At 29.9% G+C, this 27,109-nt stretch overlaps 1 protein-coding gene across 4 annotated transcripts in view; it reads right to left on the minus strand.

The window, feature by feature from the left end:
• The window catches only part of cher (filamin A protein cher), a 570,661-nt gene that overhangs the window by 318,977 nt on the left and 224,575 nt on the right, over window positions 1–27,109 (minus strand). For all 4 annotated transcript variants that reach the window (XM_075363574.1, XM_075363565.1, XM_075363566.1 and 1 more), the window contains exons 2-3: window positions 11,733–11,877; window positions 9,255–9,364 (exon numbers count right to left, since the gene is read on the minus strand). In XM_075363574.1, the coding sequence (XP_075219689.1) occupies window positions 9,255–9,364; window positions 11,733–11,877 (255 nt within the window). The remainder of the gene's footprint in view (window positions 1–9,254; window positions 9,365–11,732; window positions 11,878–27,109) is intronic.

The raw sequence follows: 27,109 nt of genomic DNA on the forward strand, positions 1-27,109 counted from the left end.
CCTTCAATCTGGACCTTAATTACTCCAGATTGATTACCAGCTTGATCCAACTAGACCACAGTACTTCATCTTTTTTCTCTTAATAATCTTAACTACCACTGTGCTAGTATCCAGCATTTAATTACTTTGTCATTGTGCACCTTATTTCTCTTAACTAATCTTATGTAATTATAGATAGACTCCTCGTACCAAAAAGGCCTCAATCTCTTCAACGATGCTTTAGATGAAGCCCAAGACTTGACAACATACAACAGCACAGATAAGATTATAACATTTCATCATTCTCTTCCTCAAAAATTAAACTCGGGTAATACTTTCAAACGATATTCATCATTCACAGGAAAGCTAATCTAGTTTTTTCTATGTTATTATGAATTTCTCAGGAATCATCTCATTCATCATACAAACATCAACTCACTTATTAAGTACAAAATAAGTTAAGTATACAACTTGGCACTCATCCAAGAGTAATGTTACCAATAAAAAGATTACCGTAGACTTCTATCTAATACCATACATTGCACCTTCTTAATATTCAGTTGCAATTAATAGCAGTTGTATTAATGACGTACTTAGAAATAGATTACTACAAACTATGAACGAACATGTATTATTATTTGTAAAAATTTAAGGGTTTCTGTTTATAATGATGAAAATCATGTATGTTTTTTTATTTATATTTCGTTCATAAAACCAGTACATATTCTTGATGTGGTTGAGTACTATAATTATTTTCGCAATATTAATCTATTATAGTGATCTATAGAAACTACTTTGTTTTTGTTTTCGAATAATTTATGTTTGCCAGTTTAAATGATTATGGGCTTGCAAAATAAATGACAGAAAATGGAATACCACCTCTTTAAGCATTTAGGTAATTAGGATTTTAGACAATAAGATTTTAGGTCGTGATTTCTTATAACAAATAATACTTTTTAAAAATAATAACTCATAATTATACATAAATCAGAGTGTCCTATTACATTTTCATTTTTTTCTAATTTTTATTATATATAAAAGATGTATGCTTAAAATCAAGAACTCCTGGGGTAATCATATTGATTCTTTTACCAATGATTTTACTGAAAATTAGGAAATAGTGTTAGGCCTAGGGATAAATTTATTCAGATTACTTCTACTTGTAGAGCAGTAAAACTTATGTAATTTTAGATATAACAAAGCAAAATAGGACTTATGTCGGTATGAACTTTTTTCTCGTTTTGGTGTCCTGAATCAGAACCTGATGTTCGGGGAATACGTTCCGTAACACTCTGTATATACATAGTTCATAAATTCTTGTATGAAATAAATAAAATCCCTTCATGTATGATAAATGATACCCTAAAACATTGAAAATTTTGCAAGAATATTTTCTAAATTGTTTATAACACGAAGTTCACCCAATTATATCACGAATTTCCGGATTGACAAATATTTGAAAAGAATTTGAAACTATATGTATATATGTAAAATTAATCAGCAAAGGAATCTATGAAAATAGCTTAATAATTAAAACCAAGAACTGAATTGTTTTCTTAAGATAATACTATAATAAAAAATTATGTTCATAAAAAATTACTAAAGAACTATTAATTTTTTTTTTTAATTAAAAAATTGACTTTTGAAAAACGAAACTGCTGATAAAATTTTGAAAATTTAATATTTAAGAAAAAAAACACATACAAATAAATAAAAAATTATTAACAAAAACTATTACGACCAAATTAACAAGGAAAAAACTAGCTCAATAATAACATTTCGCTTTTCATTTTTATCTCATCTACGTTATAAGTTATTATTTTTGAAAGGAGTCGGCTAATGTCTTTTGAACTAAAAAGTTCTTTATCTTTTCAATGGCAAACCGATGAATATGTCGTAATACTTTATCAGTAGTTCGGTTTCTTTAGTCTTTGTACCATTCATCAAAAAGTGAACATTACATTTTTACTTTTTACATCATATCACATTAAAAATGTTCACTATTCCTTTACGTTTTATTTAATAAATATATGTTTATTTTGAACATTAGGCGATTATTTTTTGCTTAAAATTAGATATTTGGCATTAGAAGCATCTTCCCTTGTATACTGCATTACATCATAACTTCATGTTTTCAGTTACAGGTGTATTCTTTTGGTGTATTCCTTTTAAATCTGATGTGAAATCTTTTTTTTTTAATATGTATACGTTTAAAAACATTAACGTAATTTTGTTAAATGTTGTGTAAGTCTAACCTAATTTTAATAATGGCATTTTATTTTTTGTTTAAATAAGTATCATATGCGGTACGTGTACAATAGCTAGCATTCTGCTACTTGATATTTTTTTATCACTGTAAAAATGAAAGATACAAGTCATAAGTAATTATAAAAATTAAGGTCAAACGAAATATGACATCTTTTTACATGTTATGTAGGAGTGTAATTAAAAATATACACGTGTGCGCACGAACATTCATATTTAAGCGGGTGACGAATTAAAAAGATTTTACAGTAATTTTATATTTAAAAAACCCGACATGATTCGTTTTCAGTAAGACTTAGTCAATCGATTTTTTTTTTTTTTTTTTGTTTAATTCAGAAAGTTTAGGAAAATATATGTTAGCAAGTAAGAACCTTAACTTCTTTCAGAGTATAATCCAATTCGGCAAAAAAAATAAAAAATAAATAAAGCAGTGCTTCAAACTGCTTAAAATAGTGGTAGGGGAGATAAAATAAAAGTATTTCAATTTAATGGAAATTTCCAGTCGCACTCCTGAATGAGTTAAGGGTCATTAGAGACCTCACTTGAATAAAATTTATTTACTTTTACAAACAATCGAGTACCGGTACGTGATGTAAAAATAGCTTTAATAAATTTACGAGTGTTATTTTGCTTAGCTTTTTCCTTTACTGTTATTTTTTGCTAAATCCAATATTTTCCAATAATCAAGTAAAGGAAAAATTAATTATGTGTCAAAAACAATCTGTCGAATGAATACAAAGAAAAGAATTATAATTTATTGTATTATTTAACATGATACTGTCATTTATTACATAAGTATTTTAATCATTAATCAAATTATGTTACCCGTCTAAACAATTATTGTTGTAATACGTTTAACAACATTTTATACTCATTTTTTTCGAATTATTCCTTAATCAGGTGATGAATTTACTTATTTATATCATTATTATTTGTGTTAGATGATAATATTACTCTTGAATCATAATCAACATAAGCTCAAAGGTTGTGCGGTAGAAGTATGGTGTAAAAATTTTGAAACGTATGAATAATACGAAGCCTGACCGGAATTCGATTCCCACACCGTCCGAATGGAAGTGTGAAAAGTTAGCGACTGGAAAAACATGAAGAAATTTATAGGTGTAAATTTTGCAGTTTTCTAGGTAATTAGTTTTACAAATGATCTATTTTCACACTTTTACTTGCTTATTTCTAGCGTTTTATATTAACCTATTTTTCAACGGTTATAACGGCCGATGTAGGCTTCTTTTTAATTTTTTTTTTTTAATTACGGTAGTAGTTTCAGTACCGAATAACAGAAATAATAAATTTTCATATCAATATATAATATTATAAATTTATTATGTATCATTTAAATCAGAAAAGAACCATGGGAAAACCGTCATCAGAATGAGATCACAAAATACAAAAATTAATATATAAAAAATATAACTGTAGGGTAAAATAGAGATGAAAATTTAAGAGAATAATAAATAAAATTCTTACAGCATTAAATAAAAATTCTTAACTCCTTAATTAAAGTGTATTTAAGTAAACTACATATATAAGAACGCTTAAAGAGTATGCAGAAAATTCAGATTTATCTACGAGTAATCAGTAATTTTTAAACTGTGATATAGCTGACAACAAATTATTGATTTCATATCACACTGAGTGTATTATTGTTTCTTTAATATGAAATTTTTTGTTTTTATTTTAAATGAATTGGTTGCAAGATCTTTTAGACTACTAGGAAATGCAATAGCGTGCAGAATTAATACGACCAGAGGGAATTCTTTTTTTATTTCTATGTTGTGGCTACACTGCTTCTTGCATCTAACGGAAAGCTCGTCGCCCAACTAAAGAGCAGCTTTTAACACCAGCAATATCCAAAATTGGCTATTGTGGGGCAAAGCACATACTAAATAGACCAAAGAAGACTGGAAAAATGTTATGTTTTCTGACGAGTCATATTTTTTTGTTCAAGGGCAAAGGGTTTCATACGTTAGAAAAACATAGAATGAAAATATATCACCGGGTCATATCCAACAATCAGTTAAACATCCCGCAAAAGAAAAAACTTTTCTGTGGTTGTTTCACATCTGAAAGCACTTGTTCATTACTTCCAGTAGATGGTACGTTGAAAAGTGATGACTATAATAAAATTCTAAAAGAAAGGGTTGTGACATAACTTCAAAACAAATTCCCACAAAGCAACGGAGTGTTCCAACAAGATTTAGCGCCATCCCATACTACCAAAAAACCTAACCTAACCAAAACAGTGGAAAAGTTTTCTGAAAAACGAAACACTGAAGTGCTCCTGTGACCAGGCAACTCCCCAGTCTTAAACCCAATTGTAATTGGGCAATAGTCAAAAAACGATTCTCAAAACTGAATTGTACCACAAAAACTGACCTTATAAAGTAATGATATCGGTATGGTTTTATAATGAAGAAATTTAAAAAATGTGCAGTACATCTGTTGAATCGATGCTAAATTGTGTACGTGAAGTGATTAAGAATAAAGGAGGACATATTAATTACTAGATATTCACAGATTTTACAGGTATGATTTTCTTTCTAAATAAAATTACTTTTTATTAAATAATAACTATGTTTGGATTAATTTACTACTGTATTTTTTTTTTTTTTTAAATAAATAACTTTTTTTTACAGCACAATAGCATAATCTTAAATATGAAGAAAGATCCGGAAATATTTTTGTTAGAAACATTTAATTTACTAAATATCGGTAGATGTATTTCATATATACCGGTACCAAAGAAAGTTTGACAGCCCATTTTGGTATCCTCCAAAAATGTTCCGACTTTTTGAGGCAATTATCATAAAATGTAATATTATATATTAGGTGTGAATGTCTGTAAGCAAAAAAAAAACTTAATGTTTAAATATTTTTGTCTGTGAATTTGTATTATTTAATACATACAAATTTCATTTTCACTAGATTTTAAGGAAAATATGCAATAACCGGTGAGAATGGGCTTAATATGCAAATACACAAATGCATATAATCCGGTCTCTAGTTATGTCAACTAGTTAATTATTATAGAATTTCAGATGTGTATAGGATTTACACACATGCGCTCGCGCGCGCACGCACACACACACACACACATCAAAACAAAAGAAAATACATAAAATATTCTGTATTCTATCGGTAAAATCTGAGGAAGGTACCATGTACTGAAAGAGCTGCCTTGATTTTTCATATAAATTTTGTAAAAATTATATAAAAATTTTTATGATGGATTTTCATCAAGTAACAGCTTCATTCATCGATTTATATTATATATATATATATATATATATACATAGAGAGAGAAAGAGAGTATGATAATCGCTCCGAAGGACAATTATTTCTATAAATAACTATTATACAAAGCCTTAGATGTACAAGAGAGGTGTACTTGGTCAAAAGTTACGGGATAGAAGCCTGTTTGTTTCCCCTAATGACATAAATATGTATGACACAGATTCAGAGGAATAATAAATTTCAGAGGAATAAATCTGACTTAAGGTAACGCACGCAAATGGGAACAACCAAATATAGAAGCAGAGAGTAAGAAAATAATACATAAATAAAACCGGGGATTAATACAAACCATTAAATTGGAAGGAGTTTGTTTTTAAATACTAAACATATACTGCGTTTCTATGACCACTATATTTAAATCGGCCAACGATTGTACTTCGGTACACACAATTCAAAATGACGCAGTTAAGAGTGTTAATGACAGTCACTGCTGTCGTTTAACATCGGCAACAACTTTTCATAATCTTGAATATAAAGGTTCACTGCCCTTCTGCACCTAAATCATTCCACAATTCAGATGAATAAACTGGCACCCTCTCTTAATAAACCTCCTTCAGGTTCCTATACGCAAAGGGCTTCATAACGGTTGAAACTGATTCAGGTAAAGAAATAAAAAGAATTTCAGCTTTATTTCCTTTTTTTTAATAAATAAAATGTTATTCAAATGAAACCTAGCTATTGATCTACTTGACAAGCACTGATGATGATGATGATACAGCTCAGAAATCAATACAAGGACGTGACGTGACAACTAAAATATTTCACCTGCAAAGATCTAACGATTGTACGAGGTCACAGATTAAAAAACACTATTATATAAATACACAGAAGAAACAATAACGAGAAAATAATAATTCATTATATCTTTTCGAAGCTCATCTTACAAACAAACATCCGAAAACATTTCATTACAAAAGGCCGGATGTAACAGTAGAAAAAGTAGACAAGTAAAAGAAAACAAGATAACTAATTAACTTCAACGACAAAAACGTACTCGAGGGATAAAACATAAAAAAAACAAAATTGAGATGAAAAAATTCATTAAAATTGGATGAGATAAAAGAAAAATATGGTACACGTGAAACTTTTTAGGTCTTTATTTTTTACCTTTATATGCATAATTGGAATAATGGAATTTAACATAAAATCATACAAACGAAGAGTTCAGTTATTAATTCTTACAACTGAACGTTCAAATAAATGTAAATATTATAATACGGAAAGTAATTTCGAAAGTATAGAACAGTAAAAAAACTAAAAAAAGGAAAACTTCTGAAGAGTGTTTTTTTCCAATTAATTTCAATTTATTGAATAATACATTAATAAATATATACCAAGATGTAATAGCTTATTGGGAATATAAGTTTACAAAAAATAAAATGTAAAATAAATATAGTACAGAATAAAGTGTAATTTCAGAATTACAGTAATAAATCGATAAATAGAAAAGAAATTAATGCATATAAAAAAGTTACTACACCTTTTTTTATTCCAATAATTTTCTAGAATGTACTGATAAACGCTTGCTATACTTTCCCCGAATAAAATTTCAAGAAAAATTTTTTATCTTGAAAAAATTCCTTAATAAGAAAGAAAAACGTTTCTCATTACTTTATGAAATACAAAATGTTATTGAATAAATATTATCAAAAACCTTTTCTACCGATATTCACATAAAACCCAATTTAAAAAAAATACTATAATAGAAATTATACAACAATGTCATGTGACAATGCAATCAATAACTCCATAACTTCATAATTTTGAGTATCTCGTTAGCGTTTTAGATTTTTTTTTTTATGTTCAGATAATTGACTGAAGATTCCAACAAAATGCACTCTTAATAACTGAGAACAAAATATTTCCGTTGGTGGTAACACGGAATGCTTGTCCGCTTTTTTTTTTATTTTATTTTTTACTTCATCTTCTACTTATTCCAGGGTTTATGAAATCTGTTGAGCGTTTTAAAAAAAATATTTATTGTCAATTTTCGTCTGTAGTAGTGGTCGTTCTTGTCGAACATTTTTCAGTTCTTAATCTGTTACAGGTCCTGTTGTTTTTTGTTTTTTTTTTTTAAATAAAGTAAACGAACCCTTCATAAATAAATCTCTTGCCAACTGTGTGATAAATCAATTTTTAAACCAAATTTTGATAAATTAAACTGCTTAGATATTTTTAGGCGAATTTTTAATATCAAAACATAATTACGTGAATTTCCATGACAACAAAATTTTTAAATTTGAAATCGGATTCAGTAATCACTAAATGCAGTTATGGAAATTATAAAGTATTCAATAATAAACACGTTCATTTAAAAAACAAAAGTATGCAACGGCGGGGAAATTCGACCAAAGCATTCGGAAAAAACATTCGATAACAAATCGATTTGAGAAAAATATCTTCAAAAAAAATTAATTTAGAAAACAGGTGGGAAGATTAACAAACGGTTTAAAATAATTTTTCTCTTTTCTGTTGTAATCTTAATTTAAAAAAATATAGGTTACTCAAAAATTAATAAGAAGAAGTCCGAAAGATCTGGCACAAATTCTAAATTACTTACAGAAAATACTTGATAATTGTTAAAAATCAAATAAATTTTGAATAAAATATTAAGAAGTGAAGTTATACACACGCGCGCGACCGCAAATAAATATATATGTATATATAAAATTATATCAATGTCATTGATAATAATCATTGATTACCGATGGTATATCATTACTACCAACTTTACAACAATTTTTTTATGCCCAAATAACATTACTAAAGATATCCTAGAAAGTTGAAATACGACATAGATTACCACTGACTAATAGATAAATTTCTTGAATATGCTGGTATATTTTAATAAAATAATTAAAGGTAATTAATAAGTGGAGATATCCACTTTACCACTAAATAAGTGTTAAGTCCTCGAGATCTTTCGGTTTTTTTCAAACCATCATCAAGAGTTAAAATATTATAATTAAGTGAAAAGTTAAAATAATTAAGTTAAAAGTTAAAATACTTATACAGTCATGACTGTTTGCTTGTTAACAGTATACTATTGTTAATAGACCGACTTAATTGATGTAACAAAAAAATTATGAACATCCAAAAGAGGATAGATTTCAAAACAAATCAAAAATTTAAGTTTATAACAAGTTACAAAGGTTCAAAATTTAATTAAGGGTATTTCTTTATTTCTCCAGATCAAACAAAGAAGTTTATAGGATTTAAATAACAAATTAGTTAAAAAAATAAATTAACAGTTCAGTAGTTAAGCAAGCTAATATACATATACTGTATCAGTAACTGTATAATTAAGGTGAATCTCATTTTATTAAGTATCATAACGAAACGGTTGTGATCGAACGTTAGAAACAACTAACTCTTGAAGATTGTACAATCATGCTCAAGAGTAACAAGAATATACGTCAATTAAATTGGGAAAAGTTAAGCGGTTTACCCCATTTCCTTCTTTGTCAAGGTGAACGTTTTCCCACAGAAAGCATCGCCTCTTTAAAATCGTGTAACTTACATAAAAATCTACCAGTATATTAATAAGACTGCTTCTATTCTACTCGGTAACGGGAGATACATCTTATAACCTACAACTTGATTTGGGCATTATACATAAAATCAAAAAAAAATATTTTTTTTTAAGTCGGTCTGTTTTTGGTCTCAAATTACATATGTTTTTATTAAATAAAACATACCTGGAGCAACAGCATCAACAAGAGCTCCCACCGCTTTGCCATCATTCCAGTCTGATGTGAAATTTGTAATGGGAAGATCTGGTATCTTGCTTTGTATCCAATGAAGCAACCTGTAAATTAAAATTCAGCGTATTGTATTATGAAATTCTCTGCAAACAAGGTTTAAAATGTTTTTAAACAAATAATAATTATGCTTTTAAGGCACTTAAAACTTGAAATAAATTAAATTTGAAATTTACAGGATGGAAACCTTGGAATCAGAATAGATCAGATCGGGTAGTAAAAGTAAGAATAAAATATCAGGAAAGGAAAAGTGAAATAAAAAAACTTTCCTTGTTCGTTTTCAATCTATTCATAGAAATAACGTAATAAAGAAATTCAAGAAAGAAAGTTCGTCCGTAGCTAGACATTAACCAAACCCGAACTTCCGATAGGGTCGCAATCCCTTTGTGAAATAATCGTTTCCTAGCCTAATTTATTCATAACTTCTCATTCCTTATACCTTGAATAGATATCGTGGACCAACATTACTTTCACCAGCACTGCGACTGGAGATAACAACTGATAAGCAGATTCTTTTCGGCTGGAGGTTGGGATTACCGTGGCTTTATCAGTGCCTTTTCCAAAGTAACTCCGCTTCTTATTTGAATGCAAATCCGCTTCCGAGTTTTTACAAAGCCGGGGTTTGAACAAATGGTATTTTAACTACTTAGCTAGTGGCCGAGATAAGAAAAAATTAAAACCAATGTTCCAACTCCTTGCGTAAACTAATCTACCTGTAGTTAGAAATGAATTTTAGGAAACATTAAATGCTGCTTGATGGTACAGCCTAATTGTCTAATAGGATTTCAGTTTTAAAATAGGCAATCTGCCTTATTTGAAACCGAATTTATCATGCGTCTTTTTTACCAAACACGTTATGCTTAGTTTTAATATTCGAAGATCCATCAATACATATAGTATATGCATATTAGCACCAAAAATAGATCTAAGAATTTTCTACATCTTTTTCTTAAACATTTATGCTTTATTTATGCTTTGATAAAAATAATATTGTAACAGGACCAGTATAACTAGCCACGGTGACGGGATTCTTCCAATTAAGAAGACAGAGAGAGAAAATAAAGAAAGAAGAATTTACAAGGAACTAAAAGAGATGCTTTTCTTAGCATAACGGGTCCGTTTAACAATCTGTTCTTTACTTTGTAATACAGACACCTCCAGGCACCTCCAGGTACCTGTAATACAGGCACCTCCAGAAGCTTCCGTTTGACCAGAAGGATTACCGGACTGAAAAAGAACCTACAAAAAACGTAAGGGTGCGGTCAATGAAAATTACTACACTTCAACAATTAAAAGAACGGGTCGGGTACTGGTTCTCTGGTTCTGCAGGCCAGGAGGTATAAATACTGCGTGGACCAGCAGAGTTCTGCGAGACCATGTTCGGCGCAGTCGTGATAACAATGATAACAGTAAGCGTTTAATAACAACGGATGTAAAGGGCGTCACCAGTATTCCATTATGAACAGTGGTTGAGTACAAGAAGTTTTGTTCGGTGAGTTATTGGTAAACAGTAGTGAAAGTGACAGTATTCCATTCATTCATAAAGTGTAGGGTTAGTTCTTCTGTAAACAGTAAAAGTAATAACACTTGCCGAAAGTGAATGGTATGAACTGTAGATTTAGATTTTTCTATTGTTATCTTGTTAATGCAATATTAGTCTGCATCAGTCACTATAAGATTGTTAGTAGGAGTTATTGAATCAGGTATTTATAATTTGTCATTAAATAATTTTTTTTTTTATTTGAATTACTATTTTGTATGCTACATATATTTTTTTCCATTGATTTTTAGAGTAATAAATTGTATTTATACGGCTTGTCGAACCGCGACAATAGCCTTGCCGAACCGCGAACATGCAACAATATGTTATACAAAATTTTTAAATGTATAAATTTGGGGTTTTGCATTGATGTAAAGTGAACAAGCCATCCTTTGTTTTTTCAGGCTCAATCTTCAAACTGAATATACTATAATTCTGTCTAGAAGACAGCCATACGTTAATTCAGCGGTTCCCAAACTTTTCCGAGTCGCGGCGCCCTTTTCCAATTAAAGATTTTCCATGGCGCCCTACCTTAAGTAAAAGTATGACTACTCGTAACTAAGAGATAAAAATAAATAAAACTCGTGTATCTTCATTATTTATTTACTTTATTAACATTAAATTAATATTTATAAATGTCTTGGTTCAATTAATTATGAAGCTTTTACAATATTTCGCAGCGCCCCTGTGAAAGCGCCGCGGCTCCCCGGGGAGTCGCGGCGCACAGTTTGGGAGTCACTGGTTTAATTCATTAATACATATATTTTATTGAATATACTATAATTCTGTCTAAAAACTGCTTTAATTTAATTCATTAATGCATATATATTTTTTTTAATACTTTTAATACGATTAGCTTAAATTAAATTTCTTACCTTTGTTTGGGAGTTGGTCCTTTGTCCCCATACTGCGCGTCGTCTTCTCCTTCCCACATAGGCATCGATATAGAATAGTGCAGGATGAGAGTCCATATCAGCCCAAGTATTAGTTTCAGCTTACAGTCGACGATATCCGTTGAATCTGAAACAAACATTAAGAAATAAATTAATTTATATATTATTTTTTAATGATTTATTCTCAATAAACAAACAATTTACCTTAGATATTTTATTTTTCTCTTTGATAATAACGAAGTGAATGACTAAAAGGTTTCATACTCTTATCTTAAGTTATATCCAGAAACGATTAATGAAAAATTAGTATGTTTCAGTACATCAACTAACTTTATTAATGTATAATTTAAGAAAAGATAAATTTAAAAGCTACAAAAATTAATAAGATCTAAAATTAACCATCCAAAAATAACGAATTATTTTGATTTAAAATAATTAAACTCCGATTAATACGCAGGTTATTTTTTTTTTTATGTTTACTGTTAACAAATTAATCTACACATGACCCCTGGTATTTAAAATGAAATAGATCTGTGTTATTATTATTAATAGCATTATACGTATACTCATTTTCAAGCTTAGAATAAAGAATTGCATAATATGACATTATTTTGTTGCTAACGAAGTTCCCAAATTGACCAAATCGGATGATAGCGAAAATTAAGAATACATGATGTTAATATACTCGTATATGAAAAATACTAATGAGGATTACCATCATAGCCAGTAAAAATTCTGTGATTAAACTAGAAAAAGGTAATAGTTTGATACTATTCTTCATCGAAGGTTTCTATTTACTGTTTGTTATTATAACAATATCTTCAAAATGAAATCAATGTAATGTAATGAAAACCTTTCGGGTCCGAACCGTTCATATATAATTTGGGAGACTTTTTTAATCTATATCCGCTCTTCAAAGATAATATTACCGTTTTTCAACTGGAACATTCTGTCTTCGAATCCCTCTCAGATTTAATAGTTGCTGCAGATACACCAAAACTCAGAACATTTTTATAAATAAGTGGTATTTATCTTTTATCTTCTGTTTAAAAAAAATACTAAATGGCATCCATTGTTATGAAACTAGCCGATAACGTACGATGAAATAGCAACCAAGCGTCGTTTAACTTCGGATAATCTACTGGAACCGGTTTTTAAAAAAAAAAATTTGCTGGTGGAGAAATCCCAGGTGTTGCAAAAACATTAGAGTGTAGGGGATGCAGTTTATAGTCATCCAGAACCAACTTTTCTCGTAGCAATTCGATTGAGTTTAAAAGTATTTTGTTTATAAACCGAGTAAATAAATAATTAGGAATTTCTATAACTAACATTGTAGAGTAACAATTTTTTATTAACTTTACATATATTAAATCAACTTTTATCTACTTTATATATAGTGTCCTACGAAGAGGTATACGTTTTTGATTTAGTACACTAGCCCGTTTCTCCTCCGATTCTATTGAACTTTACAGACCTTTTAACGAAGGTTCCAAAAATGTGAAAATTTCAACCTTTTAGGATATATAGAAACAAAATGGCGGCTTCAAAATAAAAACATCAATTTCAAATAAACCACATTTTTTATTCATTACAAAATAGCTGGTAAAGAAGATTAAAACAGATGATATATTTTTAAACAGCTGTTCAAACTGAATAAATAAAGTAAATAATTAGTCATAACCATGACTGTAGTTCTCATTATCATCTGTTTTTAATCATTTTTACCAGATATTTTGCATTAAATAAATATGTGGTTTATCTGAAATTGATGTTTTTGTTTGAAAGCCGCTATTTTGTTTCTATAAATCCTAGAAGGTTGAAATTTTTATGGAATATTTTTAGAACCATTGTTAAAAGAAGTCTGTAAAGTTTCAATAGAATCGGTGGGGAATGGGCGAGTGATACTAAATGAAAAGCGTATACCTCTTTGTGGTACACACGATATTATCTCTCCCGCACGCGCGCGCACACACACAAATATATATATATATATATATATACCTGTAAGAAATGAGTCATTCAAAATGAATTCCTATATCTTTACGGATCTTTTTATAATTAGTGATTTTTTATCATTAATTTATTTCATGACTATCACAAAAACTTATACGCAGAATAAACAGTATTTAATGAATATATTATGTCTATTAGAAATAATAAATAGTGCAGGGATAAATAATTTATCTGGGCATCTAGCTAGTTCTTCATCGACGGTTAAAATCTGTAAACATAAGAATGGGATTAAGTCAAGAATGCAAAGATAAGATATTAATTTTCAGGTCAGTGACCATCCTTTTTGTCCCTTTTTTCACGTTCTACAATATGCAACACGTTAATGAGCCTAAATATTAAGCTACATAAGAGTTTTTATGCTGAAGATAAAGGTACTAATAGTAATAGGCCAGTTGTATTTCAATGATCTTAAAAAAAATAATTGTATAAAATGTATAAAATTCTATTATTCGTTGAAAGAATTTATAATTTTTTTAATTCAGAGAAATTCTATTATAGTGAATAGATTAGAATAAATGTATTTTAGGATTGAAAGATGTGATATTAAAAATACATTAAGAAAAAGTTGAAATTTCCTTAAAGCTCCAGAGCAAAAAAGAATAAAATAAATTGCCTTTTAAAAAGTAGTGTTGCATAATGATTAAATAAAATTATTTTCTTTTTTTTTAGTATAGTTCAAGTAAAAGGATTATTCCATCGTATACAACGAGAATTTAAAAATTCTGTAAAAGCTAGAAAGTTAAGTTATTTCACTCTGTACACACCTGAACCTACAATTAAAATTAACCTTATTTGGAAAAAGTAAACAAGTTTTACCGGTTCCTTTAATATCATTGTACTATATCACTTCACCTGAATTTAAATGATTGTTAGTGTAAAAGAATTTTCATAAAAAAAAGTTAAAGAATATAAGCTATATAACTTTTATAAATAAATAAGATGTTTACTTTGAACAAGTTTTTCTTCGTAACAAACAGTTTAATATGACAAAGTAGATATTGACAGTTATAAAGAGAGTTCAGTAAGTTTGATCTAGTTGTTAGATAATTCGTCGTGTAGGTGAGAGGAATTTCAGAAATTTCATTCAACTTAGCTACTTCTTAACAAAAAAAAAATTGCTCTTACTGATATTTACGCGTGCAAAGTTATTTTTATAAAAGTACTTTAATATCATTTACTGTTATTGCTTAAAGTTTTTTCTTTCTTTTTCTCTACATTCATTCCAAAAAGAATCCACCCACGCATACACACACATAGACACACAGTCGCGCTTTCGTATGCATGAATATATCTATAGACACACGATAGCTTCAAAAGGTTCACGGTTCGGAAACCTTCTATTTGAAACAATAAGAACGGCAAGAAAATTATTATTTCATAAATTGGTAGCTTTAATGACATCGCAGTATGTCGGGCATCGCATCTTGTTTCCTTTCCAATAAGACCAACCTATGTGTTCCAGTACCGTACGTGCGGGTTCGTCTCATTTCAGAATTTACGTTATAGTACACCGAACAAATGTCAACGTTTTCTTTTTCCTTAAAAAAGTCACTCTGAGATTAATTAACCTCGATTTAAAAATCATAAGACGAAACGGCAATGAGAAAAAATACAAGTTTATGAATGGCATAAGCGTTTTCGTAAGGACCGTTTATTGTTGCCTATTAAATAGTGGAACAATTACCGTGACAAAAAAGGAAAATATTGAACGTGTTTGAAGTAACAGATGAAAATAGCTTTGAAAGGTGGAAGTTAACGAAAGATAAAAGTTGGATGATTTCAAAACGGTTTGTATTTGATCACATACTACAAAAAAAAATCGTTCTAGCACATCGATCTATGCCGGTCAAGAGGCATTTCGTACGTCACAATGTAAAATTACTGTAAACTGACACCAACTGATATTTATTTCCAGGCTTGAGATCGATTCTGACATGAAAGTAAATAAATTCTTTGATAATCTATTGCGACGAAACAGATGAAAAATATTTCTAAAAGTGGGTCCAGGAGTATTTCCAAAATCGTTATGAATGTCAGCACAACTATGCAATTGCTGAAGGAGAACAATAAAACACGTTCTGTTGTATTCACAGTATCCTATGAAATACTTTCAATTTTTTTTTTTAATTCTTCTATGAAATATTTTAATAAAACTCGATTGCATTCTTGAGGAAAAATCACAAAAATTCTTCAATCACTAAAACGGGTAAATCCTCTGTTTGAAACTTTATTCCTACAAAACTTGTTTAAAATTAAATTATACTCGTATCTAATGAGATTAAACTGTTTCTAAAAAGCTTCAGCCAGAAGAAGGATGAAACCATTGTTTGAAATTTCAAAAAATGTTTTCATTTGTGGCGATTTGTCAATTTTTACAACTGGAGAGTCTTATACATGTTTTTTTCACTTTGGTTAAAAATAGTGAATATAAATCTCTATTAAAAGAAGTTCATAAATACTTAAATTTTTTATGGAATACTATAATCAGATAATTAATGTCACATGATTTTGCTCTACACATACTTTATACGATCAACCTTTATTTAGCCAAAATATTTCAATTAATTGAATATTTTTAACACGATATTTCATTACTGTATAATTAATATAAATTCACTGCTACCAAAACTTATTATCAGCTGGTATAATTACGATTAATTAAAGTTAATTAGCATTTATGTAATAAGTGATACCATTTGCTATTTTCTTTTAGGTAGATTTCATAAGAAAGCTACCTATTGTAATGGGTACCATGATTCGACTTCCGGAAAATTTTAACGTATCTTCGCGTTTCACACCCCCAGACCCCAAAACCACCATCAGCTCAGAAATGTGTATATATATATATATATACATGTATATATACGCGTATATATACACTTTCTTGTGGACACGATAACTGCCGTAATTTTGCGCCAATCACTTTCAAATTGATACATAAAATATAACAATCCAAAATCTCGGTCGAGTTTGTTAATGAGCAAAATCGAATCATGGGGGTTGAAATGGGAGTGCTTTTTTGAAAAAACAAAATATTGCTATAACTTTCTTATTAAGTAAAATATCGAATTCGTTTAAAGTTCCTAGTATTCTTTGGATAAGGACATAAAACTTATCTAAAAAAGTTATTTGATATCACCAACCACTGCCCAGGGGGTGGAAAAATGATGTTTTGAAGACAAAAAAATCATATATCCCTTAATAAGCATAGTATCGAATCGGTTTAAACTGACCGTTAATTCTGTAAACATTACCTAAAACATTTGTCTGAAACAATTTCTGATATGACCAATTCTTACGGCAAGGGATGACCAAAATTTTGCTGGAATTGTAAGAAGATTGGGCTTGTCGTATGCTAAACATGTGGAACTTTTTTCACATGCAACGATTGTCGTATTGAGTAAATTTGAAGTTTTTCTTAACTTTAAAGTGAAAATCTTTTTTATCCCCTACTTAGCACCGGTGAAATCTACTTCCACCTTCCGGCGTGCCAAAAGGTTTTTTTTTGTTACGTGGCTACGAATTTAAAGTTAAATTTTATATAAACTTAATTATTTTAAAATTTAAATAACCCATGAAATTTTATTAATTTAATTTTAATAAAGTTATTTTGTAAAGCACTATACTTATAAATAAGTAAATTTATCGTTCACAACACGAACAATAAAGTTATAAAAAATAAACAAAATTATAAACTACTTAATAGTTTTAAATGTTTTATGATCTCTAAAGGAAATTGTTAGCAACTTGAAGAAATACAGAAGGAATGTCAAGAGAAATTATTACACGGAATAGTGAAGTGAGCGAGAAAATTGACTAAGATTGCTTTTATTCATTTAATACAATGCCTAAATCAATATGTTCATTTATCAATTCATACTACTACGATTTTTATTCATCTAACAGTTTAACTAGAAACAAAATTAGAATAAAATTGACTAGTAAAGTTACGAAATAAAAAAAATATTCCATTGTTGATATTAACGTATATATATATTTAAATATCCCGCTTAAGGAAATGAATGCAAAAATTACTGTTTTTAAGTTCGATAAATACAAGTATTCTGCCGAATTTCAAAACTGACTTTCTTAAAAATAGTTCAAATAAAAAAATATTTAAAAAAAGTTTAATATGAATATTTACGAGACACTGATACGTAGAATATGATACACTTTAACGACTTAAATAATTTTTACCAGCTGACTGAAAAAAAATTAACATTTAAAGTTTAAAACGCTAAAGATCATCATCAGCTACATTAAAAAAAATGCTGGTCGAAAAGATATATTATCGAGTTAATGTTTAGAACATTGTTTTTAGAATTTTTGAAAAAAATCCATTTTTTGGTAATCTGTACAACATACTGCCACTTATTATAATTAGTAATTCTGACTGAAACAGATCAGCATCAGTATATGTAAACTTAGATTCACAAATCGGTTCCATATACGGATTTTATTTAGAATATGCATTGCCGGACAGAGATTATGCGACGTTACATACCCGGCGTTATATACTTCTCTTTTTCTTGTTTTGTTTGAGCATTGATTTCTTTTCCTACTAATTTGATTTGATTTGCATGGTTTCTACCGCCACCACCCCATTCGGTCGCCGTAAAGCATAAGACCGAACGTCTGTGCTACAAATGGCTACTGAGCCTCGAATCAGTTTAGCGACCAGTGTCCTAACTACCTACTAGAGCTAACCTAATTGCGTGGGCGAAATAAGCATGGTGCCACACACCACTTGCTTCGTGTCCCGTTACTCACTTGTCATATATTCTAAAATGGGTAGGCGCATCCTGTCAACTACTAAAATGTATATGACGATAATCAATAAATTAAATTTATCTCGTCAAAACAGCAATTCGCTGCCACGTCTAGGTCGCTGAATGCCAGCAAGTACCTGTCCACCAGTATTAAAGCGCTTGGAGCTTTAATTGGCTGATGGCCAGCCATAACTCTCGGGTCGCTTCCCACAGCAGCGAGGTAGGAGTCTTTCTCTTAAATAAACTACTGATGCCGGTTGACAAAGCAACGGTATCAAGGAACACCCAAACGGTCCAACAATGCGGCTCACGCCACATTGATTCGCCGCTTGTGAGTGGCCAATTTTCCCCTTGACCTCTAAGTTTCAGGGTGGCCTGAGTTCTGGCCCCCCAAGAGCTGGGCAGTCGAACATCACATGGTCGTTAGACTGGACCTCCCCGCAGACGCACAGCTCATCAGTTGCCAGGCGGAACCGAAACAAATATTGGTTCAAGTTCGCGTGGTTGGAACACCTGGGCACCCATTGCCCTAAAAAAGGAAGGAGAGGTATACCATCCACCCAAGTCCTGTACAAATCTGCACAAGGACCTTCCCTTAGTCGTGGTGTGCCATTCTTCCTGCCATGCATCCATCGCGAGGCTGTAAAGGCTCCTCCTCAGGCGGGAGATGGGCAACTGAACGAAATTTAGAACCGATGCATTGTGATCACCGTTCCATTCCGGTACAGGGCCGGCTCGAAACCGCATCCCAAATATCTCAGCCTTCCTGCCTCTTCGCAACTTTTTTCTGGCCGCTCGAACTTTCACCACTAAATCGATTGGGAGAGCATTTTCCAATACGGTGGTAGCCTCATAGGAGGTTGTTTTAAAAACACCAGTGCATACTATTAATGCTCTGCGCAGGGCACTTCTTAAATTTTGAACAAGTGCTCTATTCATATCTAACCTATGCGCCCAAACGGACGCAGCATAAGAGGCCATACTTTCAAAGATACCTCGGTACACCATGTACAAATGACGGCCCGATAGCCCGTAATCCTTTCGAGCAATCCTCCTAAGCTTGTGCATCACTGAGACGGTGTCCGCCGCTGATGCCTAATGTAGTTGCTAAACAGCAACTTCTCATCAAACAAAACACCTAGGTACTTATGAACTCTAACTCGGCTGATCACACAGCATTTATACTTAATGTATACGTTTCCTACTAATGTATATCATACCTTTATCGGTGCACAATTAATTAATAATCTTACTTTGAATTTTCAATTAATTTATATTTTGTTGTTTTCCTCTCGCCGTATTTATAGAATAAAAAAAAATACACACAAGAAAAAAAACACCCCCGGGAAATAGATCCTAAGTCATCGATCAATGATGTCCAATGTCCCTGAAAATAGGGTTACAATGTCGTTAATACAAGAAGATTATTTTCGGTTCTCGGTGAACCTTCTTCAATAAAATTAATTGGCAATTCTGTTTTGTATTTCTTTTTAATCTTCATTTTGGCTGAAGAATTTAAATCCTTAAATAAAAAAAAAAAAAAACGGTGTTCACTATAAAAAAGCGAAGTTCAGAGTTCATAACTACTTTTACTACTATCAAGAAATGTACATCTTGGGTGATCCGAAGATTACAAGGTTTGTCATTATTATTTGTTTTTGCTCTAGTATTTCTTTGAAAAAATAAAAATATTGCATAAATTGTCTTAATCTCAAACTTTTTTTTATTGAGCACATGACTAATAAAAGAATTTACGGTTAAAACTCAAATAAATAATTTTAAACGTTTGACTACAAATAATACCAGTAAAATAAAAATAAAAAAATAATAGGTTAAAAATTATTTAGCACTTAAAGCAATATATAAGTTCACTGTAAAGAATAAAATTAAAAGATGTATTAAAACGGTTAACTTAATCGATCTTTATACAAAATAAAATATTATATCATCAGATTAGATAAACCAAAAATTATGATTCGATAAAAAGTGGGGGAATGTCACACAGCAGAAAAGTTACCGATGTGAAAACGATGTGCGAATTGTCGGATGTGGTTACCATGGTAACGGATTCTATTTTGTTTAATCCTTTATGTTAGGTTTATTAAATTTTAAACATGAGACTACAAATAAACATGTATAAGTATAATTAAAGATTAATTTTATGTAACAGTTTAATTAAACATTGTTATAAGTAAAGAGCACGTGAAACTTTTACAAAATTAAAAATCCTATAAATTTTAAATAACATATAGCACATATGATATTGATTTTTTTTTTTTTTTTAATTAAAACATATTTTAAAAAGATACAAATATTGATCGATATACGGACAAATTGTTCGAACATTTAGTTAAAATTAATTTTAAAAAATACTAGTTTCTATTAGATCGATATTTGATTTTTTTAACCTTCTGAAACAGACCTGAGGTCTGTGAAACCTAAAGTATATTATTTATTAAACACTTTTTTCTAAATCACGTCATTCATTTCTAAAATTACTAGTTTGGTATCTGAATATTATAATATTATTCGGTAAAGATAGAATTACTTCTGAAGGTAAAACCTTCAATTTAATCTCATGTTTATAATTTTTATTATTATAAGTTTTGTTCGTTTATATTGCGACAGTGTTAGGTTATATCAAGTCAAGGTTATAAATGGGTCTAAAACACCGCGCGTCTGTTTACTACAGATTGTATCATTTATCATATAATATTTATATTTTATCATTATGTTATTTTTCGGATTAATTTTCAATTTGATTTTTTTTAATAATTTCATATTTTACAACAAAAAAAAAAGAAATAAATAGTAATAATAATTAATTGTGCTTTGAAGTTTTTGAGAAATTCTCTAATCCTTACTCAAAATTGTTTATTTTTTTTTAAATCAAAGTTGATATTGGATAATTTTTGGAATTCTCCCCCCCCCCAAAAAACACTTAATTTTTAAACCAATCGGCCAAAAATCTATGAATTTTTAATATCCAATAAAAATTAGGTGGAAATATTCATGTTTCAAAATAACAGGAAATAACTCAAAATAACTCGATAACACACTGACATGCTCTTTTATATCGGTCATTTTAAACACTCGTATTAACATATTTTACATAATAAAAATATAAGCATTATTACTTATAATTATAGATATATTATAAACATAATCAACCAAACTTAACCTACGCTCGCTTCGCTCACTATCTTCGACTAGTTAAACAGTAATGTTTTGATTATTTATAAAATAAATAATTGCAATTATTACTGAATTTATTATTTAAATATTCAAACCATTACTGTTAATTAGTAAGGTTAGCGAGGGTAGGTTAAGTTTGGTTAGATTATATTTATATAATAAATAAATATAAATAGTTATAAGAATGATAATATAAATGGTTATATCTAGTTACTGAGTAACTTCTCCAACCTGGTTTTTATTAATATCAATATTTCTTGCTATTTTCAGTTATCTCCAGGTGAAAAACTCCCAAACCTTTGGGTGGGGGGAGGGTCCAAAAAGGACCAATTTACGTTAAGTTTTGATTTTTTATTTTGAAACAAGCATATTTCCACCTAATTATTATTGGATATTAAAAATACATCGATTTTTAGCCCATTGGCTAAAACATTAAGTGGTTTTTGGGGGGGGGGGATTCCGAAAAAGATCCGAGAGTGTGAGTTAGAATTGTAGGTACGGAACGCAAATATATCGAAAGAATAGCTACTCCCTATTATATACAGAGCCTGAATATTAGTCCCTTGCAGCTGGATCTTACTTATTATGTGGCGGGTAATTTACTTTTACTGACAGGTTTATCTTAATTTCTTTGTTTAAAAGTGGACGGAATTTTATTGCGTTCTGATGATCATTTTAGATCGTGGATCTTTAATATTATCCTTGGGAAAATTGCAAATATATTGCGCCTGTCTCCCGGCACAATTCCCTTTCGGTCAGTTTTGGAGGCCTTTCGGTACCAGAACATCTCAGTGTGCCAAGAATGTCCCTGACAGGACCCTAGTTTGATATATAATGCCCTCTCTTAAGTTTCACGGAGTGGCTGACGGCACAGTTGCTTCTTGGGCATAGGTTAAGGAATAGAAAATAAAAGTTAGGAATAATTTTCGTAAAAATAACGGTAATTTTTTTTAGCGTACGCGAATTCAAATATATCAAGTCCGATCAGCCATCACAAGTTTTTTTACGGGACAGTTTCACAGAAAATATTAATACTAACATTTAAAAAATTTATTTAAGGGATGCAGATAAGCTATACAGTGTGTACAAAAATAAAACTAATCCGAATTGAAAAGGTTTATCTCCAATTAACCGTTCACCGCTAATGAAAGAATTATACAGCGTGTAAGAGAGTGGATTCTTGAAATTCTACAAAAAATTCACTTTGTTGCCGGAAAGCGATTCCCGTGTAATGCGCTCCTTCAGTTTGCGTCAAGTTAATGATCCTGCAACAGAAAGCATTTTGCGTTCTCCGCTTCAGCAATTCTTAGTCCGTGAAAACTACGCAGCGTGATTTTCGTCGACAATACTCTGTCACTGCACCTCCTTCTGTTCAGAGCATTCGATGTTGACACCAACAGTTTTAAGAAACAAGATGTTTGTGTAAAGGGAAATTGTCAGGTTATCCCCCCTCCAAAGTATCGGACAAAGACGTTCAGCGCATCCGACACAGTTCTGTACGTACTCCAGAAAATCCACTGGTCGTTCTAGCTGAGCTAGCAGTTCGTCGTATGAATGTCTGACGTGTTTTGCGGTGACATTTGTTATTCAAACCGTACTGAATTCAATCGATAAAAGCCGTCCGCAGAGGTCACAAAAACGACGCGTGGAGTTTTGTGAATTCAGTCTCGACAAGCACGGAAGAAAATGACTAAACTTTTGTTTTACGCTTATTGTTCGTCGATGTAGCCACGTATCATGTGAGCGGATTGAATCGTCACAAAATAAGGGGTATGGGGATTAGAGCCGCCACACCAGACAGTCGAGATACGACTTTCCAAAAAGAGAGAAACGTTTGAGCAGTTTTTCAAGAAAAGTTTTACAGTCCGTATTTTTGCTATGGAAAACAGTGTTACGGGGATCTCATATCTGGAAACGTTGTAGAACCGGCTTTTCCCGCAGATAAAAGCAGATTCCGATGAATTCATTTTCCAGCACCATCGCATCGGTATCTGCAATTCTGAGCGTTTCTTAACAATGAGCTTCTTTATCGGCCATAATCCTTATCGGCTTATTGAGCACTTGAGAAAATTGTAAGTAAAATTTCATATTCTAACGTGTATTTTTAAATTTGCCTCAAGGTTATATGTTCATTTGTTTAAATAATAATAGAGTGAATCTTTTTGATACGCTCTGTATATTACATCCTGTGATATTTGCAGAATCAACAAATATTATTGTTTGCGAAATGTCAAATTACACGAATTCAGCATATAAAAAAGGAAATAAACGTATTAATCTAAGGAATAAATATGTCATTGCCTTGTATCCCTGCGAACAAAAGAAGATGGTAGCTGGACAAATAAAACGATCGGTTTCAACATACACCCTGATAAAAAAATATCCTAAAAATACTGAAAACATTTATAGCAGCTGTAATGTAGTCGGATGTTAGGACATAAGAGTTGGAAGTAGGAATTTTCTCTCATCCCTCTTTAAAAAAAAAAACACATCTACCCTTTGTGCCTCCTTGATTGGAAAACGTATGAGAGAAAAATATATTAGTTATTATGAAAAAATAAAATGTATTAGTTTTGATTATATCTTGGAGCGTTTTAAGTTCAAAGAAATTAAATAAACAAGCTTTACGTTCACGAATAATTTCAAAACATATTGCTTTAGGGATTGCAGTTATTTTAAATGTCTTTTGTTACTCTTACAATCGTAAATTTTTTAAATTTATTTATAAATTTCACCATTTATTTTTATCGAACTGAAATATATTTTTATATTCGATAAAAATTAAAATAAAATAAATTTATTTCGACTTATTAAACGACTATCGTCGATAAATACGAAAGGATTATTTAGAAATAGAAATAAAACCAATATTTTGAATTAATAAATAAACGAAAACGATAACAACAAAAACATAATTAAGTACTACCAAAAATCTCTACCTTTCTTAATTATAATAAGCGCAGGACTCAAATAAAAATAAAATAAATCTTTTATTTTGATCAGTACGTAATAATAATACATTATAGAATACGTCAGGAAACCCACCGGTTTGATCTAGTGGTGAACGCGTCTTCCCAAATCAGCCGATTTGGAAGTCGAGAGTTCCAACGTTCAAGTCCTAGTAAAGTCCAGTTATTTTTACACAGATTTGAATACTAGATGGTGGATACCGTTGTTGTTTGGTGGTTGGGTTTCAATTAACCAGATATCTCAGGAATGGTCGAACTGAGACTGTACAAGACTACACTTCATTTACACTCATACAATATCATCCTCAGTAGTATTATCTGAAAGGTAATTACCGGATGCTAAACAGGAAAAAGAAAAGAAAAGAATACGTCAGGAAAGCGTAGATATGCTTAATCCACGAATAAAAATATAAACTACCCCAGCATTTCCCTGGATGAATCAAGAGAAATCGTAGTACGGAGTACACAATCGTAAGGTATGTTATTAGTCATAACGGTCGTTTAAAATAAACACATGAAATAATCAATTTCTCAAATATGGTTACCACTGATATATTAATAAATTATTAAAAAAAGCAAATCCACATTACCAGCAATTAATTCTGACTTCTCGAGATCTTTCATTCCTTAGATCATCGTCAGGAGATTAAAATATCATTATAAAATAAAGTTAAAGAATTGAAATATTAAACAGTCATGACTGATTGTTAGTTATCAGTATACTGATTGAAATGTGTACGGTAACTGGTGGAATAAAATCAACGGGAACCATGTTGTACGAATGATATTTTATTTCAATTATTATCTCTTTATATCTATATTTAGGACGTGTTTAAACAATTTATCAACTTTAAAAAATTTTTTTTGTTTATGATAAAGTTTATAAACAAAGAAATAGAAATAATTAAAAATATTGCTATTGCTAATGGTTATAATATTAATACTAAAAATAGATTATACAACAAAACTAATACAACTGACAATATAACATTATTACCAAGTAAAAAGGAAAAAATATATATAAAAAATGTGTACACTCCATTTAGTTTAGGGTTTGAAAAGTTATATAAAATATTAACATAACACCTGCTAAAAATAATAAATTAATCAAATATATTAATAATAATTATAATAAGATATCATATAATGATGCTAATCTTGATAAAAAAGGGCTGTATAGTTTATATTGTGAAGATTGTAACATGATATATATTGGTATGACCAATCGTAAATTCTCTATAGGTGCAAAACAACACATGGATAGTATAAAAGCAACAAACCCGAAAATTCTAACTTTGCTAAACATATATAATGTTCATGCATACAACCCAAACACTTTTATGAAAATTTTACACGTATCTTATAATAATTATAATACATCTAATTTAGAAAAATATCACATTTACAGTAAACATAAAAATCTAATTAATTAGCAAAAGTTTTTTAAAGATTATAAATTGTTTGATAACTAGCAATCAGTCATGACTGCTTAATAATTTAATTCTTTGACTATTTTATAATGATATTCTAATCTCCTTGGTATAAGTACTGACAGATCTCGAGAAGTCAAAATTAATTGCTGGTAAGGAGGATTTGGACTTTTTAATAACATGAAATAATGTTAAGGTAAATAAATGAGGTACTAAATTTACAGAATAATTCACAGTTCAGAAGACGTTAATGAAAATTATATGAGTACTTACGTACACATTGAACGGGATACAGAGAATTCCGTTGTTTTTTTATCGTTTTTAATTAGAATAACTTAAAAAACAAGTTTAAACTTAACCATAACTTTAATTTTTTATTAATCAAACCGTTCTGTGTACAGACCGAACTAAGAGGAAAAGGTTATTTACTGATGTCGCTGGTATTACACAAAAAATTGATTCAACTTGGTACTGTTCTTGACAAAGTTATTTTTATTTTTTTGGTTACGTAGAAAATTTCTTGTAGCGCTTCATAGTTGTGGGATTTTGTTTATTAATTAATTTTTTTTTTTTTTTAATAAAAAAATACGACAAAAGTGTGTGTTGATTTTTATATATATATATTGCTAATTATGATATACAAGCCGAAAACGTTAGTTTATGGTTTGTAATTTATTTGTGAAAGATTTTACTTTATTACTTTTAATTTTACTTACAACAATTTGTTCTGTTTGATAAAACATGAAACGGCGTAAATATTTTTCTTTTTTTATAATTTTATGAAAATTGCACATACCGTTTACTAATAATCCTTTTACTAATAATGTAATACTGTACCGTGTATAAAATTTGTATATAAAGACAATACTCTCGATTGAGAAATTCAACTTGCAAAAATAATATTCGTTCCTGTAATATGAAAATAATAACTTTCGTATTCGGCTTATCCTGTTAGCAAAAAGTTGAACATTAATTTTTTTTTT

Source organism: Lycorma delicatula, chromosome 4, assembly GCF_047948215.1.
Source record: "Lycorma delicatula isolate Av1 chromosome 4, ASM4794821v1, whole genome shotgun sequence".
NCBI lineage: Eukaryota > Metazoa > Arthropoda > Insecta > Hemiptera > Fulgoridae > Lycorma > Lycorma delicatula.